General features: G+C 46.5%; 1 protein-coding gene and 1 long non-coding RNA gene across 3 annotated transcripts in view; one reads left to right on the top strand and one right to left on the bottom strand.

The window, feature by feature from the left end:
• Positions 1 to 16,465, bottom strand: part of LOC119169567 (cell adhesion molecule Dscam1-like) — a 219,747-nt gene that overhangs the window by 77,016 nt on the left and 126,266 nt on the right. For both annotated transcript variants that reach the window (XM_075875971.1, XM_075875973.1), the window contains exons 4-5: positions 14,402 to 14,563; positions 9,802 to 9,957 (exon numbers count right to left, since the gene is read on the bottom strand). In XM_075875971.1, the coding sequence (XP_075732086.1) occupies positions 9,802 to 9,957; positions 14,402 to 14,563 (318 nt within the window). The remainder of the gene's footprint in view (positions 1 to 9,801; positions 9,958 to 14,401; positions 14,564 to 16,465) is intronic.
• Positions 1 to 16,465, top strand: part of LOC142774843 (uncharacterized) — a 374,795-nt gene that overhangs the window by 272,579 nt on the left and 85,751 nt on the right. The gene's annotated exons all lie outside the window — the stretch shown is intronic.

Below are 16,465 nucleotides of genomic sequence, written 5' to 3'. Positions count from 1 at the left end.
TGTTTACGCCAGTTGTTCATAAGAACTGAGAAATTGTCAACACAATTCGACATCGTTTATTTCAAGCCGCGTAAATTTTGGAACAAAGCGGCAGAATGCTTTTTGCGAAAGCCGAAAGCATCTTTAGGTATATTCTTCCGTAGAACTCATTCTTTTACAGAATAAAAACTAAGTATAATGATTTGTTTTTGTTGTCAAGCACAACTAATCTATCGCCGAATGTATTGATCATTTTTTACGCATGTGAAAAGCGAAACTAGAAAAACGGTCCCAAGCTATTCTACGCATTTAAAACGGTCAAAATATGCTGCATCATAAAGAACAATAAGGCTCTTAAATAAATACTTCGCCATCAGTCGGTTCCAAATAAAGAAGATAGCTAAGTTCAGTGTGCTTGCATAATGGCATGTTTGCATCCTTAAAAATTTTTATGGCCAGCGCTGCTGAGGGAGTTAGGATGCCAAGACATCAAGCATTGCCGTTTGAGGTAGCATGCCGCGATGTCAAATGAACGACCACGACCATGTTTGTCTTTTATACACGCATAAACCCAAGAGTCGATGCTAGTTTCAATTGTCTTAGCTAATCTACCCGACCATATGTGCAGTTTCTTCCACAAAAGCTATTTTGGAAGCTATATCTCTTGAAGCTTTAAAGAGTGTCCATCGAGTGGGTAGCTGCAAAGTTTGCGGGATCGCGTAAATTTGACAAACGTTCAAGAACACGACTCCATCTCTTTAAGTACAACGATATAGCCAATAAAATGGATTTGTAATTCTAGATGGACTTTTTTGTCATTTATGGTATTATTCTGAAACCTGCGCAGTGTAATCAAACGAAGAACGTAAAATGGCCTTTTCCCGAGATTGCGCAATCATACAGCTTATTTTAGGATCTTGTATTGTTCTGTCACTCCGCCGCGGTGGTCTAGTGGCTAAGGTCATCATCATCATCATCATCATCAGCCTGACTACGTCCACTGCAGGACAAAGGCCTCTCCCATGTTCCGCCAGTTAACCCGGTCCTGTGCTTGCTGCTGCCAATTTATACCCGCAAACTTCTTAATCTCATCTGCCCACCTAACCTTCTGTCTCCCCCTAACCCGCTTCCCTTCTCTGGGAATCCAGTCAGTTACCCTTAATGACCAGCGGTTATCCTGTCTACGCGCTACATGCCCTGCCCATGTCCATTTCTTCATCTTGATTTCAGCTATGATATCCTTAACCCCCGTTTGTTCCCTAATCCACTCTGCTCTCTTCTTGTCTCTTAAGGTTACACCTACCATTTTTCTTTCCATTGCTCGCTGCGTCGTCCTCAATTTAAGCTGAACCCTCTTTGTAAGTCTCCAGGTTTCTGCTCCGTAGCTAAGTACCGGCAAGATACAGCTGTTATATACCTAAGGTACTCGGCTAAGGTACTCGGCTGCAAACGTGCAGGTGACGCGATCAAATCCTGGCCTCGACGGCCATACTTTCGATGCAGGTGGAAATGCTGTAGACCTGTGTGCTCAGATTTGGGTGCACGTTAAAGAACACCAGGTGGTCAAAATATCCGGAGTCCTTCACTACGCCTTCCATCTTGAACGTATGATGATTTTTTGACGTTGAAAGGCTACATATCAATCAATTATCATGTATAGTACTGTTACATTTAGGGGCGAAGCTCCTTATAGCGGCACCCGTTCGTCGCTCGTAGACGTTGTAGTGTGTAACAAGTATAAAATTTTGACCTCCAAGGTGGTGCCAGTGAGAGATGGCTGCTAAGGGGGAATGAGAGACAGGATCATTCGGCTTTTAGTTAACGTGCACGCTGCGGTCCCCATTAGCAGCCATTGGCATGTACATTGAGCACTATCTGACAGGAAAAGGTTGCTACGTTATACTCGCTGGGCGTAACCTCCTTGGTTTTAGAAAGGTTGAGCGAGCGTTGGGCCGCAGTGCCATGAATACAGTGAACTAGTATATACCATGAACTCGAGGTGGTTAAAGGTGGGAAGTAGACACGAAGCGCAAGCCGTAAGAAAGTGTGCGCGTGCCACCTCTCGTTTAGTCCTTGGAATGTCCGCTGGATGGCGGTGCTTCTGTAAGGGAAATATATGATGCAAAGATGCGAGATAGTGGTACTTGGAGTGTTGAATAGATGGACGAACAGACACACAGACAGATGCATGGATGGATGCATGAACGGACGCAGGGGCGGATGCATGGACGAACTCAGGGATGGAACACGAACAGACGCACGCACGGATGGGCGGATGGACGTATGGACGGTCACTCAGACGGACGCATGGACGGACGGAAGCAAGAACGAATGGACAGACGAATGCTTTGCCCCACTCTCCATCATTCACTGCGTGGATATGCTGCCATTTTTCTTTCACTGCATGTTTGTTTGTACGCCTGGTTTCCAATAACATGAATACTAAGCAATTTTCACTTGTTCTAAAAGGAGTAGGAACAGTGAACGCTAACTTCTTTTGAATGCTAAGCATTTCTTAGCAAACTTGGGCGACTTTGAGCGTATCTATCTATCTATCTATCTATCTATCTATCTATCTATCTATCTATCTATCTATCTATCTATCTATCTAGCCACCCACGACTTTTTCTCTCCTGGAGGAGGAGGAAAGTCTAAGCGGAAGGACATGGAGGTTAGCCAGTTCTTAGACCGGCTGGCTACCCTGTGCTGAGGAAAGGGGTGAGGGGATTAAAAGATAGTAAAAAGAAATCTTGCGAAGAGAGAGAGAAAGAAATCACACAAAAAATTTCGGTCAGCTCTTCTGGGCATTTTGATGATGGGCATTTCGATAACGATATTGATAACATGACTGTATGACGAGCATAACTGACTAGTCATAACATTAACATCATGATATGTATGTCATGAATGCCATGATTTACATTTCATGGTCTCGCACTCTTGTATTTGTTTCGTTCACATGACAAGTTGAAAAACTGGTATGGTATTACATGACTGCATGGCTAACACAAGTGACAGACTGTGAATAAAAATTATGACATGTGTGTGATGTAACAACATGACCACATGCCACACTCATGATGCCCTCGCAGCCGTTTCGTTAGCTTCACAGTTGCCAACTTTGGTATTGAATGGATGACCAAGGTATGTGACTGATGCATACATGATAATCATGAAATGCGTGTCATGTAAGAACATGACTACCTGCTACACTCAAGGTGCCAATTCACTTCGACGTGACCCGGTGTACGTGTGCGCCGGCGTTAGCTTTGTTGCGTCACGCCGGCGATGCCTATATCCAGGCGCCAATCTGCCTGCCATTGCTTTGACGCAAGCGCGTTTGAGGGCACCCGGCGTCCCTTGGGACGACGCTAGGGGGCCAGTCGAAGCAAACGTGCCTCGCGTGAGCTCCCGCCTCGACGCCTCATCTCACCCGGAAAACCTCATTGCCGCCACCTATGAAGTACTGGACCGTTTTCTACTAATCAAGCGCAGTCGGTGGATAACCGGTTTTAACCGTAAGTCCATATTTCCTGAAAGTCTGTTTGTTTGAAGATCCAAGGCGAAGAACGCTGCTCTAAGCCTAAGCGGCGTCGGGCGGTTGGCCCAACGAAACGCGCGATAATGGCTGACGACGACGCGGCTGCGTCAACCGGAGCCACGACATCGATCGAAGAAAAAACTCAAGATGGAGAAAATGCTACCAGCGTCTCGCAAAAGAAGCCTTTTGACAACGGGGGATGGTTCACTGCAACGTACCACAACTCAAGGCTGATCGCCGTTCCGGATACCGGGGCCGAAGCGGTAGAGAAATCAGCGTCGAGCCAACCTAAACAGAAAGGGAATCCTCTTCGAAAAGATAAACTGCCTCCCCTGCCGAAAACCGACTTCAAGGTCATCATTAGACCGAGGGATGGGCTCAACAGCAGTCAATTAAGCACGCATCAGATGGCGCGCGCTATAACTATGGCATGTGGTAACCCAGACATCTGCAACGAAGGCAACCTGCTTATACGGCTGCGCAATGGATACAACATCGCCATAATCAGCACGCCAAGCATGGAGACCGCCAACATTGTGCAGAGCCTTCGAAGTCTACGTTTTGGTGCAAAAGACTATGCAGTGATGGCTTACGTAACCGCGCCGCACAACTCGTGCAAGGGTGTGATTCACGGACTGGACGCCGGGACCACGCCAACCGAATGACTAGCCCATCTTCGGGTGCGTACCCAAGGAGTGAAAATACTTTACGCAAGAATGCTTGGTAAATCCCAAAGTGCCGTCATTACCTTCGAGGGCAAGATCGTCCCACGCTATGTTTACTACTAGGGTGGTGAAACACGGTGCTACTTCTATCGATCATCGCGGCAAGTTTGCTATATATGCTTCAAGCCTGGGCATAGGGCAGACGTACGCCCAACACCAGACGCTGTTGTCTGCTCAAATTGCACCGAGCCAGTCATAGAGGACGGACACACCTGTGAGCCCCGGTGCGCACTATGCAAGGAAGCGCACCCTACGCGGGCAAAGGAGTGCAAGGAACGCCTCAGGAGACCGGGAAGCCCACGACCAAGAACAAAAGAGCGGACGGCCGCCGGAGCACAAGGCGCCGATGGACGCGGCCGGGCCCGGAAACGCTGGTTCAGCAGGGATGGAAGCTCACCATCCAGGTCCCGATCAGCATCGAAACCACGGTCGTGGTCGAGATCGACGTCCAGGACCCGCCAGGCTCCAGAAAACAAGAAAAAGCAGCAGGAGAAACCCTCCACCAGGAAGGAAGACGACGGTATGTTGAGCAAGAAAGCACCTTTTTTCTCTGCCTCTCCCACTGCTCCAAACAACATGAATACACAGACAGTTATAGTCGGTAAGAATGGCAGTGCGCCACCTAACGACGAAGTAAAAGATTTAAGGCAGACTATTCAGACACTCAGGGCAGAAAACGCTGAACTCCGGCAGAAACTAAACGATCTCATAGATGAACTGAAGGCCCTGAGAACAGGACAAACCAATGCTAACCCCCAATCAGACTTAACGCTGACAGCCACCGTAGGGCGCCAGGAATTCGCAACTACCATGGCTGCCATAAAAATGCCCTAGCAAATCCTGGCAACCTCATCTCTAACATCCAAGATGAGGCGCGCAAGGATAGAGAACGTCTGGTGCAACTCACGGCTATGAAATTCAGAGGCAAACCCTACGCTCGACCATCACCTGAGTATGGCGAGCAGCCGTAAATGCTCGGTTAAGTTGGAAACCCTCGAAATATGGCAGTGGAACTGTCGTGGAATCCGTCGAAAGCAAGGTCTTCTGAATCAATACATCAATAAATGCACAACTCCACCAGACATCATCGCCCTCCAGGAAACCGGCTGCTCACCGAAACTCACTGGCTTTTCAGTTTATGAGGGTCTTGGCCAAAGTAAGGTCGCTACTTTGGTAGCCAAAGCAGTCACCGCTATTAGACATGACATCGATGCAACAGACATTGACCACGTTCTCATTGAAATCATAACGAAACAAAGAACCGACGAAAGCATATTTCTCCTCAATATCTACAGCCCACCAAGCCAGCGAAAAACCAACTTCAGCTCCCTTCTGCGCAAGGCAGAACAAGCAGCAGGCAAAAAGGGTCTTGTCATCCTTGGAGACTTTAATGCGTGGCACAAGAGATGGGGATATGTCAAGGAAACTCAGAAAGGCAAGGATTTGGCCAGAGAAGCTGATCGCAGAAGGCTAAGCCTCATTACAGACCACACTCAACCAACGCGAGTGGGGAATAGTATCAACCGAGATACGTGCCCGGACTTGGCGTTCATCAAAGGTGTCAGGGAGGCCCGATGGGAAAACGGCGGGGAAACGCTTGGCAGTGACCACTGCATTTTGCGCATCCAGATAGAAACTCTCCCGGTTAAGAAACGACATGGCCTGGCTCGACTTACAGACTGGGAAGCTTTTAGAAAAACTAGGGCAGAATTCGAGGATAAAGAAATTGCGGGCATTAAGAGTTGGGTCTCGGGAATCAAGGCAGACTGGAAACGATTAACCCGAGAAGTTACCCTATCAACAAACACGCCCGAGGTGGACAAGCATCTCCTACACCTCTGGGACGCCCGCCGGGGCCTATTAAGAAGATGGAAGTGGCAGAAACACAACCGCAAACTGAGACTTAGGATCGCCGCAGTCACCAGGGAAGCCGAAGAGTATGCGACGGAGCTGTCAAGGCGCAACTGGGACCAAAAATGCAACGAGCTGCAAGGTACACTAGGTTGAAAAAGGACATGGGCCTTGCTGAGGGCCCTCATAGACCCAACCATGACCAAGACTGAAACCTGTAAAACGACTCAAAAGATTGCACACCAATTCAAAGCCACAGACCGGGAACTGCTAGAATACATAAAGCTGCGCTATATTGGCGATACAACGAATACTGACTGCAACCTGGCATACACTGGTGCAGCTAATCCCGTTATGGACGAACCCATTACCACAGAAGAAGTTCGACATGCTATGCTGTCGGCAACAAAGAACACTACGCCAGGAAAGGATGGCATCAGCAACGCTATTATACGGAACCTCGATGACAAATCTATCACAAGGTTTACAGAATTCATCAACAAACATTGGGAGAAGGGTACCGTTCCAAACGACTGGAAACATGCGGAAATAATAATGATTCCAAAGTCTGGAAAGGCTCTAACTTTGGAAAATTTAAGACCGATTTCGTTGACTTCGTGTTTGGGAAAAGTATACGAGAGAATCGTGCTTCATAGGCTAGAGACCTACCTGGAAGACAACGAACTCATGCCGCACACCATGTTTGGCTTCCGAAAATGCCGCTCAACACAGGACGTCCTGCTACAAATCAAGAAGGAGGTGCTTACCAATGTCCCAAAATATGGCGAAAACGTACTACTTGCACTGGATCTTAAGGCTGCTTTCGACAATGTCAGTCATAAGGCTGTGCTAGAGGGGCTTAGCAAATTAGGCTGTGGAAAGCGAATACACAACTACGTCAAAGCTTTTCTCAGTAACAGAACCGCTACAATCGGTATCGGAGGCATCCGCACTGATACGTTTGATGCGCCCACAAAAAGAACACCCCAAGGTTCTGTGATATCGCCGATGCTGTTCAACATCGTTATGATTGGCTTAGCTCGGAACCTCAAAAACATTGAAGGACTCAGACATGCCATCTACGGAGATGACGTTACAATCTGGGTGACAAGAGGATGTCTAGGCCAAAAACAAGATCTTCTGCAACGCGCAGCTGATACAGTTCACGACCACGTGCGTCAATGTGGCCTCGTCTGCTCTCCGGAGAAATCAGAAGTTCTGAGAGTCTACAGACGAGGATACGATCTGCAAAACTCCATAGACGTCTATATAGGGGGGAAGAAGATTCCAGAAGTGTCCCAAATCAAGATTCTCGGCATGTGGATACAAAGCAACTGTCGTATAGACCACACCATCAGACAGCTGTCAAACACTACAGCGCAAATCACGAGGATGATCACCAGAATCTCTAACAAAAGACGGGGTCTGAAGGAGGAGGACACTTGTAGGCTTGTACAGGCCCTCGTGGTCAGTAGGATTGTTTACAGTGTCCCCTACCAAACACCACTCCCACAGGAAAAAGAACAATTAGAGGCAATCCTCAGAAAAGCCTACAAGTGCGCCCTTGGTCTACCTGTCAGCACCTAGACAGAGAAATTCCTTAAACTCGGGATAAACAACACAGTGCAAAAACACATCGAGGCGCATCTTGTTGTGCAGAAAATGAGATTAATGTTGACTGCTACGGGCAGGCATACGCTGCAGACATTGGGCATGAGGGATGCTTGCGGAGAAATCAATAACACGGCGAGCATACCAAAGGACATTCGCCAGATCATTGAAGTCAGCCCAATACCTCAAAACATGCATCCAGAAATCCATAAGACTCGAAGAAAAGCCAGATCAGAAGCACAAGAAAAAAATTTCAAGGCGAGAACCGACGTATTGTACGTTGACGCGACCACATACAGAGAGCACTCCGGGACAGTTGTAAGCGTTGTTGATCACCAACTTAGGGAAGTCAGCAGCGCTTCGATCGAAAGCAACAACATCCTCGAGGCTGAGGAAGTAGTGATCGCGCTCGCCATCACACACCAGAGCGAAGAGTCTACTACTGAAATAGTTACTGACTCGCAAGAAGCGTGTCGACGGAACAGCAGCGGACGCATATCCAGTGCTGCCATCCGCATACTCAAGGGAAGAAAAATCAACTTCTCGAGCTGCTCCATTACGTGGACACCAGGCCATGAAACTGTGACAGGGAACCAGCGTGCCGACGCCATTGCCCGAGAATACGCTGACCGGGGGGCGCACAACGACGAGGACCCAGTCACAGTTACAAGACGCTATGGAGCAATTTTAGAACACCAGAGAGCCCTGAGGAGGATTTACCCCCCTCCCCACAAAGACCTGAACAGAGAGCTGTCGGTTGCCTGGAGACAGCTGCAGACTAATACGTACCCCAATCTCAGTCTTCTGAGTGAAATCTATCCGGGAATATACACCAACAAATGCCCGCTATGCAGAGAACGCCCCACACTTTACCACGTAACATGGGCCTGCCAACACACACAGGTAGTGCCAAGAAACTGTGCACCAACACCGGAGCAGTGGGAGGCTGCGCTTTCCTGCTCTAAGCCTGAAGAACAGCTCAAGCTGATCGACAGAGCTTGCAAGATGGCAAAGGCCACAGGGGCCCTGGACTGAAGGCTCCACCTTCACCGGAAGAAAGCTATTTGTAATAAAGTTTTGCATTGATTTTGCATTCCGGCGTCCCTTCATCACGAAGGGAGGCAGGCGCAGTGCTGTCTGTGGTAACGTCATCGGCGCTAAATGCAGCATGTCGCATTTCGCGCCGTTTGCCACCGGGCCGCGCCGACGGACGCTGGTCGCGCCAGTCGCGCCGGTCACGCCTGGCGCCAGACTAAAAGGGCTAGCGTTTAGCTAGCGTAGCGTCGCTAGCCCAGCGTTCGCGCGTGTCAATGGAAATCCGTAGTATATATTGGGCCTTTCATGAAGCACTCGCGGCCGTTTCCCTATAGCTCCGCATATACCAAATTTGGGTTTACGTGACGTCAATGAATGACGAAGGTCAATGGATGACTGGTGCAAACATGATAATCATGACACGCTTGTCATGGAAGAACATGATAACATACCACACTCATAATGCACTCGCAGCCATTTCGCTAGCTCTACAAGTACCAAGTGTGGTGTCGTGGGACGTGAATCGACGACGAAGGTAAATTATACGTCCAAACATGATAATCACGATATGCGTGTGATGTAAAGCATCACTACATGCTACGCTCATAGCGTGTTCGCGGCCGTTTGACTAGTTCCACATGTACCATATTTGCTGTTACGTGACGTGAATGGACGACGAATTTAGATAACTGGTCTAAACATGATAATCATGATATGCGTGTCATGTAAAACATGACTACATGCTGCGCTCATAGCACGCTCGCAGCCGTTTTGCTAGCTAAACATATACCAAAGTTGGTATTAAGTGACGTGAATAGACGACGAAGGTAAATGACACGTCTAAACATGATAATCATGGCATGCATGTCATGTAAAACTTGAGGAAACATTGTGCTGATTTTAAGTGACATATTAACCGCCTTCATTCGTGCTTCGCATATCATTGATTCCCACTGTACGTGGGGTGTGCCAATTTTCTTGAGATGAGACTTTGTTGCAAGCCACCCACTTTTTCCGCACATAAAACGGACGAGTTTGGTGAAAGGAAATTTTTCTTACCTGTTATGATAATTTTTCCCGCACTGCTGCTCAAGTGACCTTCTCCGGTGAGTCTGTTGTGAACTTGGCAACGATAGGAGCGCTGAGAGTCAGTACTGTCGGCGTTCCGCAACATCAGTTCGCCACTGGGTAGCATGAAATACCGGCTGTCCAGACCTGTGCGAAAATTACACAGTAATTCATGAGCAGTGTCCTCACTATGGTCCAATCTATCAACACAGTGAAGCAAGGACCACTTTATTATTGGAGAGCTCAACTGTTAGGTTCCGAGCACCTCTGGTGATAGTTTTCTGCTCCATGGAGAAAAAGTCCGTTTCATTGGCAGATCGGGAGTGCTCGCTTTATGTTTCATTGACAGATACGGGGCAGCTCCATCGCCAGGTCCGCTCCACGGAGCAGCTCTCTATACTCCGTGAAAAGTGGCATATTCAACCGAAAGTCACATGTGCACCGCACGTACCACGTGACCGATGAAACGCGCTGTTCAAGCACGGCCGTTCTTTCCACGCGGGCTCGGGCTTTGTAGGCGAACACTGCGCGAAACGCAAATAATTCCGTGTCTTTTCGGAAGCGGACGTAGGCTAGCACCCTCTTCAATTTGCCCTGGTGGGAGCGCCTGTGTTCGATTGCCTTCCACCAAAGCAGAGTGCTCCGGTGCAGAGTTTGGTGACTGACTATGATTTGCTTTGTACTCAATCCCATTGGCTTCCGGATCTGCCAATAGAATGCACCATATTCCAAGCATCAAATAGAGCCACAGCACTTTCGTTTTAACCCCGAATCTGTTGAAGCACGAAATCGGACTGTTCTGTGTGCACAGAAAAACCTCGCCGAACAATGACGTCAGCACGCGCCGCCTAGCAACGGGTTGGAGAAAGAAGAAAAAGGGTAGAGGAGAATAGTGGAGAAGAGAAGAAGATATAAAGAAAAGAAAAAACATTTCTTGGTGAAGCGGTATTCGAACCGGCGCACACGTGGTACGCAGTAGAGCGTTGCAACCACTCGACTGTCCAACGATGTGCTTGCATCATATTGAGCAAGGGAGTGGAACTGGGTGACAGTAAGAAGCAAATAGAAAGAAAGACAAACATACGAAAATAACAACGAAAAGAGAGAGAAAGAGAGAAGAAAATTATAGCAGAGCTATATATGGTATACTGTAGCAAGGGGGTAGGAGAGGGCAGTGGCATTGAGGAGAAGTACAAGGATGATCGGAGAGGATAAAAATTAGCATAGTTGTGTATACTGAAGTGTAGCTGACGGGAATTAAAGGGAGATGAGGGTTTGAAGAATTGATGTAAGAATGAGCAAAGAAAAGCACATGGTAAGGCCACAAGCTCTACGGTTTCCCCAATTTTCACACCAGTATAACGCATCTGGCCCACTTTTTTTCAATCACAAAGCGAAACGTTCTATCCTAACGTGTATCCAGTTTTGAGTTATATGTTCGGTAAGCATAGATTAAACAAGTCCACTTTGTGTCTTCTCCACCACCTCAGCAAATGAGGTTTGTGGTGTTGCAAATAGTCCATGGTACACATACATGCACTATTTCTTTCTCAAGTGGCAGTTGCCGAAATGAACGTGATACTTTATGCGTGCAGTGGTACCCATAAAACTGAAATAATGTTTATTGGTCATTTTTAAGGTGTCCTTGGTGAGTCTGGAATACTAGAAAAATTGAAGAGACGCACACATCCCTCGCCAATCTATAACAAAACACTTTTCATGCTTAATTCTGAGGTCAGTGTCTATGCTACACGTTACAATTCTCTTTCAACTGTGTTGTAGTCCTTGGCCTTATTTGTAATTTTGATGCCGTCTGCTTATCGTCAATTCTGACTACTCTGTGTGTGCATGCTCTTTTAAAGCATTAGTTTAGGTTGTTCTAATTAGGTATTGCTGAGCGTTTTCGCTTGCCTGGAAAATATTTTTACGCCCATAAATACAATTACAGGACAGAATACAGAAAAAGAAAAACGGCATACGCTCATGCGATATTACGTGCTTTGACACAATTTCTTTGTGAAGGACCCAAACTTTCCATACAACCACTTTTTTTTTCGAAAGAGAAGCGTGTCGCGTGAAGCAGACGTAGTAATATTCTTTGGCTAATTGTTTTTATTCCCATCAAAGCACTGATCCTAATGCATCTATCTCTCTTGACTTTCATTACGGAAACACTTCTCTTTGTGCTAGTGCAGACCCTCGAAGACGCTGAAATTCAGGTCAAACAGAGCACTTAACCGATTTGTGTCCCGAGTAAACGGACCTTTGATTGTTTTCGGAGCACGGCAAATGTGTTTAATAAAATTAATTGTTTTCTTTTTTCGAAGTATCACTAGGAGGTCGACACTAAGTGTGTTCGCAACCAAGCAAAAAAAAAAAAAACAGAGAACAAAATGATGTCATTACGAAGCATGCTTACTGACGGGGATATTTAATGTCACTTGTGTTTGATTCGTACATATTTAGCCATCGTTTAAACATATCAATAGACAGTTATAGTATACCGGGCTTACCGGAATACCGGGCGTACCGTGATACCAGAACCGAAGTGCGCATGCGCAGATACCTACGTTACCCGTACCACTTACCGTACACACGGCATTTTTCACATTTAGGTTAGCGTGGTAGCGTAAGCGTACGAAATGTACGTAAACATGGCGGCACTCTCACACGCCTGCTTCGAAGTGATTTCGGCGTAGTTGTTGAAAGATTCACCTTGTTCGCCACAAACGACTGTTCAAATTTGCTTCGCTTGCCTTCAGTTAGCTTTGATGGCCGATTATTACGGATAAGTTGGCGTAATTTTTGAGATAGCTTACCATTTCGTACGCGTCTAGGCCTAACTACAAGGTCGATGCAAACAAATCGGCAACATAATTTTTTTCGCGTTTGGTGCGTGCTTCTTATTTATTTGCTTTTATTAGTAGTAAAATAAACTTGTAACAATGCTTCGCGTGGTGGCATAGGCAAACATTCTTGTTTTCTTGTGCTTTTCACTGTCTTTACCTTAGCCCCGCCGCGGTGGTCTAGTGGCTAAGGTACTCGGCTGCTGACCCGCAGCTCGCGGGTTCAAATCCCGGCTGCGGCGGCTGCATTTCCGGCGGAAATGTTGTAGGCCCGTGTGCTCAGATTTGAGTGCACGTTAAAGAACCCCAGGTGGTCGAAATTTCCGGAGCCCTTCACTACGGCGTCTCTCATAATCAAATGGTGGTTTTGGGACGTTTAACCCCACATATCAATCAATCAATCAATCAATCAATCAATCTATCAAGCAATCAATCAATCACTGTATTTACCTTATTTACCATCTCATAGGCGGCGCCACCGTACTAGCTGGGGCACGTAAACCATTTAAACGCTATCCCGCTAAACTATAAGCCGCTGTCCACAAAGAACGTTTGCTGCACGGTAATGTCGTTCCCTTAACCTCCACTACCACGTCAACCGTAAACTATAATTGTGTAATAACGCATGGACGCGCTTGCGTTAGGTGTCGGTTAATGTTAAAGTATATTTATAAGAGGCGAACAGATTGCCAGCTTGAAATCATGAACAAGCTTGTAGGCTCCAGGACGCAGGGTACCCGTTCTCTGTGATGTTGGCTGTAGGCATCAAGATATTAAAGAAGCTCAGGGTGATAAAGAAGGATGACTGGTTCTAACTCCAAGGTGGTAGCGATACCTTATGTACATAGGCTTTCGCATAGAATAAAAAAGGTGGCCGGAAAGTATGATGTAAAAGTGGTGTTTTTGGCCAAAAACAAAATATGAGGAGTGTGCGCGTTGGTTAACCAGAAATGTGACAGAGTGACCAGCGTACATAAGGAATGCAGCATAAAAATGAGCTCAAATTTGTTGAATGTGCACACAATGTGGTGTATTGCATACCTTTGTCGTGTGGTTGTGTATATATAGGGCAGACTGGCAGGTGCATTAACACTAGGCTAAGGGAGCATATGCCAAGTCTGAAAGGTCGCCCTAACACCGATTTGGCATTGCATTACAGTGCGTGCACGTGCTCTCCTTGTTTTCGCGACACTACCTCAGTATATGGGAATCGAAACAAGTCGTCAAGAGAGATAATGGAGGCTTATCATATAGACAAGCATAAAGGCAGGTGTGTTAGCCACCCTTCAGTAGCCTTACTAGAGAAAGCAATTTCGCTCGGGTCTGTTAATCAATGAACCTGTTATCGTTATTTGTGAGATGTGCGCAGTGCATTTGTTTCTTGGTGACTAGACAGCGCAGATCAGAGGAGTATAAAGTCAATGTTTTTTTTTTTCGAAAAATAAACCAGTTGTTAGTTTGCGCCCTTTTGTCTTCCTTTCTGTGTCCCAGTGTGCTTGCGCAAAATTTTCAAGATGGACGAGTTCCAACTAGGCCGGATCGTACTTTTGCTTCAGATTTGCCAGAAGCGACGTACGGAAACGCCTTAATTGTACAAATACATGAAATCAATATACTTTCGGTAAAGTTCTTTTCTAGACAATTAGAGGAGATTCGGTATAACCACTAATTATTCTGCAAACAGTTGCTTTGCACTCAATGCCTAATGGAGGTTTGTGCAATATTAGCACAAATTGTGCACTTGCCGTCGTTTCCGAGTGTCCCAACTGTGACGCCATCGTCGAGCACCCACGACGACACCGTGACGTAATCCCTGACGGCGGGAGGCACGTGACAGCGAAGGAGGGCCGAATTGCCTCGAACCACGTAGACGTCGTAAACGCTGGCCACAAACTTCTCGAGGACCACTGTGACAGAGGGAGAACAGGCGATGACGGAAAAGTTAATATTCGTGAACAGGAGTATATTGATGGATACTTATAATATACATGTGCTATCTAAGACGTGGTAGGTGATACTGAATAAAAAAAGAATTTATGCTGGCTTTTTCAATAACGATTTTTGGGGTATCTTACCAGAAAACTATTTGCTACTGCATGGACACATGTATGAAAAAACGGACGAATGCACCTTTGACACGGTGTAAGAATAACTTACAGCAACATATCGTACAGCGACTAACAAGCAGTCGCTGTAAGATATGTTGCTGCTGTGACGGATAGTCATGACGATAAATTACACCTGAGCCCGTTTGTAGTGGTTCGGCAGCTTCCAACAACCCACTAATTATTAAGCAGCTCACTTCCTTTGACACCTAAAGCGATTATATTCTACGCTTCTGTCATTGCATTTGTTCATGTGAATTGATGTCAAGTGTGACTGCACGTTTTTTTAATTAGTTTGAAACACTGGCTTTAGCTTCGAGATAGACAAATTGACTTTAGGGCAAAGTACCAGCCTAGGACTCCGCCTCAAAGCCTAACTGTTTTGTTATTTTTATTTATGACACGTGAATATTTATTGCACGCCGCATTTCTCCAGGTCAGCTACCGGTGTGGTGACTCATTATCAGTTCAGCGAGACGAGTTAAAGAAACGTGAATAAAATCATTCACATGACTTCGCTCGGAGCGTGACAACAAATTCGCACAGTTGTTAACGCTTTTACCGAGGAACAGTTGGAGGCGACAGTGATGTTGTTCTTAATATTTTTCTTCGCAGTCGATTGCATTGATTATCCTGAAATCTCTCTGCACCTAACGCGGTTTTGCACTGTCCCTGAAACCAACCCTACTATGACCAGGTGGCGATGTCTTCTAATAACCTAATTGTGTGACGTCACATCACGACGATGTCCCTTCGAGGTCACAATTTTTCCCAATGTAAAACGGCGATATTTTATTTACATTACTTTTCCTTACTTCGCGTAGACGAAGAGGTCACGAACAAGCACATTTAGCGTTAGGCGCACTACTTCCACCGTTTGCGCGCATCGAATATGCGGAACATGCCAGCATGTCTGACGTATGAAATACGCCCTGTTGGAAAAGAGCGAACATTATTCAAGAGATCGAATGCATTCGAGGAGTAAGACGTAGACTTTAAGGAACGGCGTCGGGGTGCTAAGAAAAATGACTTTCAAGGAGGAGAGAGAAGAGTTAGCCTTCTAGTGGCATCGGTTTTCAGCTGGGAGTCTCAACGCTGGGAAAGACGAAATGGAGAAATGGATTATCCGCTAGGGCCGTGCTTCCGAGAGCAGCCACGCGCGACTAAACGTCAAATTTCCGCCGTCTTTTCCATTTTCCTCCTTCATCCGCTCTGTCTTCCTTGCGAGACTGCCACGTGTAAAGAGCACGTTGATGGCTTTATTGGCTCCTCTGCAGGTTGAGTGGGTGTGACTCTATACGAAACGAGCGAAGAAAGAAAGACCAGCGCCGCGGAGGAAACGATTCAGCAAAAACTGGGCGATTATTGCTCCCGCTCTCGTTCTCAAATTGCCCTATTGGCTGTAAACCGGAAATCTATATAAGGCTTGATTCGATCAGGCGAGAAATGGGAAGGCGTCGTCGCGCGAAATAGATCGGAGAATATTAAGGGAAACGAACTTGTCTGTAATAGAAGGACGTGAAAGCATTCCGTCACTCAAAGCCCGAGGTATATCCCCGAAGCGCTTTTTCTCCCTACCTTACGTTTGTATTTCCCCTTATTCCACCCCCAGTGTAGCGTAGCAAACCAAAAATTTTCTTCAGATTAACTTCCTAGCCTTTCACTAAGCATTATTCCTTCTCACTATTATTTCTTCCTTCTTGC

This window comes from Rhipicephalus microplus, chromosome 2, assembly GCF_043290135.1.
Source record: "Rhipicephalus microplus isolate Deutch F79 chromosome 2, USDA_Rmic, whole genome shotgun sequence".
In the NCBI taxonomy this organism is placed as follows: Eukaryota; Metazoa; Arthropoda; class Arachnida; order Ixodida; family Ixodidae; genus Rhipicephalus; species Rhipicephalus microplus.
The sequence above is the reverse complement of the archived record's forward strand: the minus strand, read 5'-3'. Positions and strand labels throughout refer to the sequence as shown.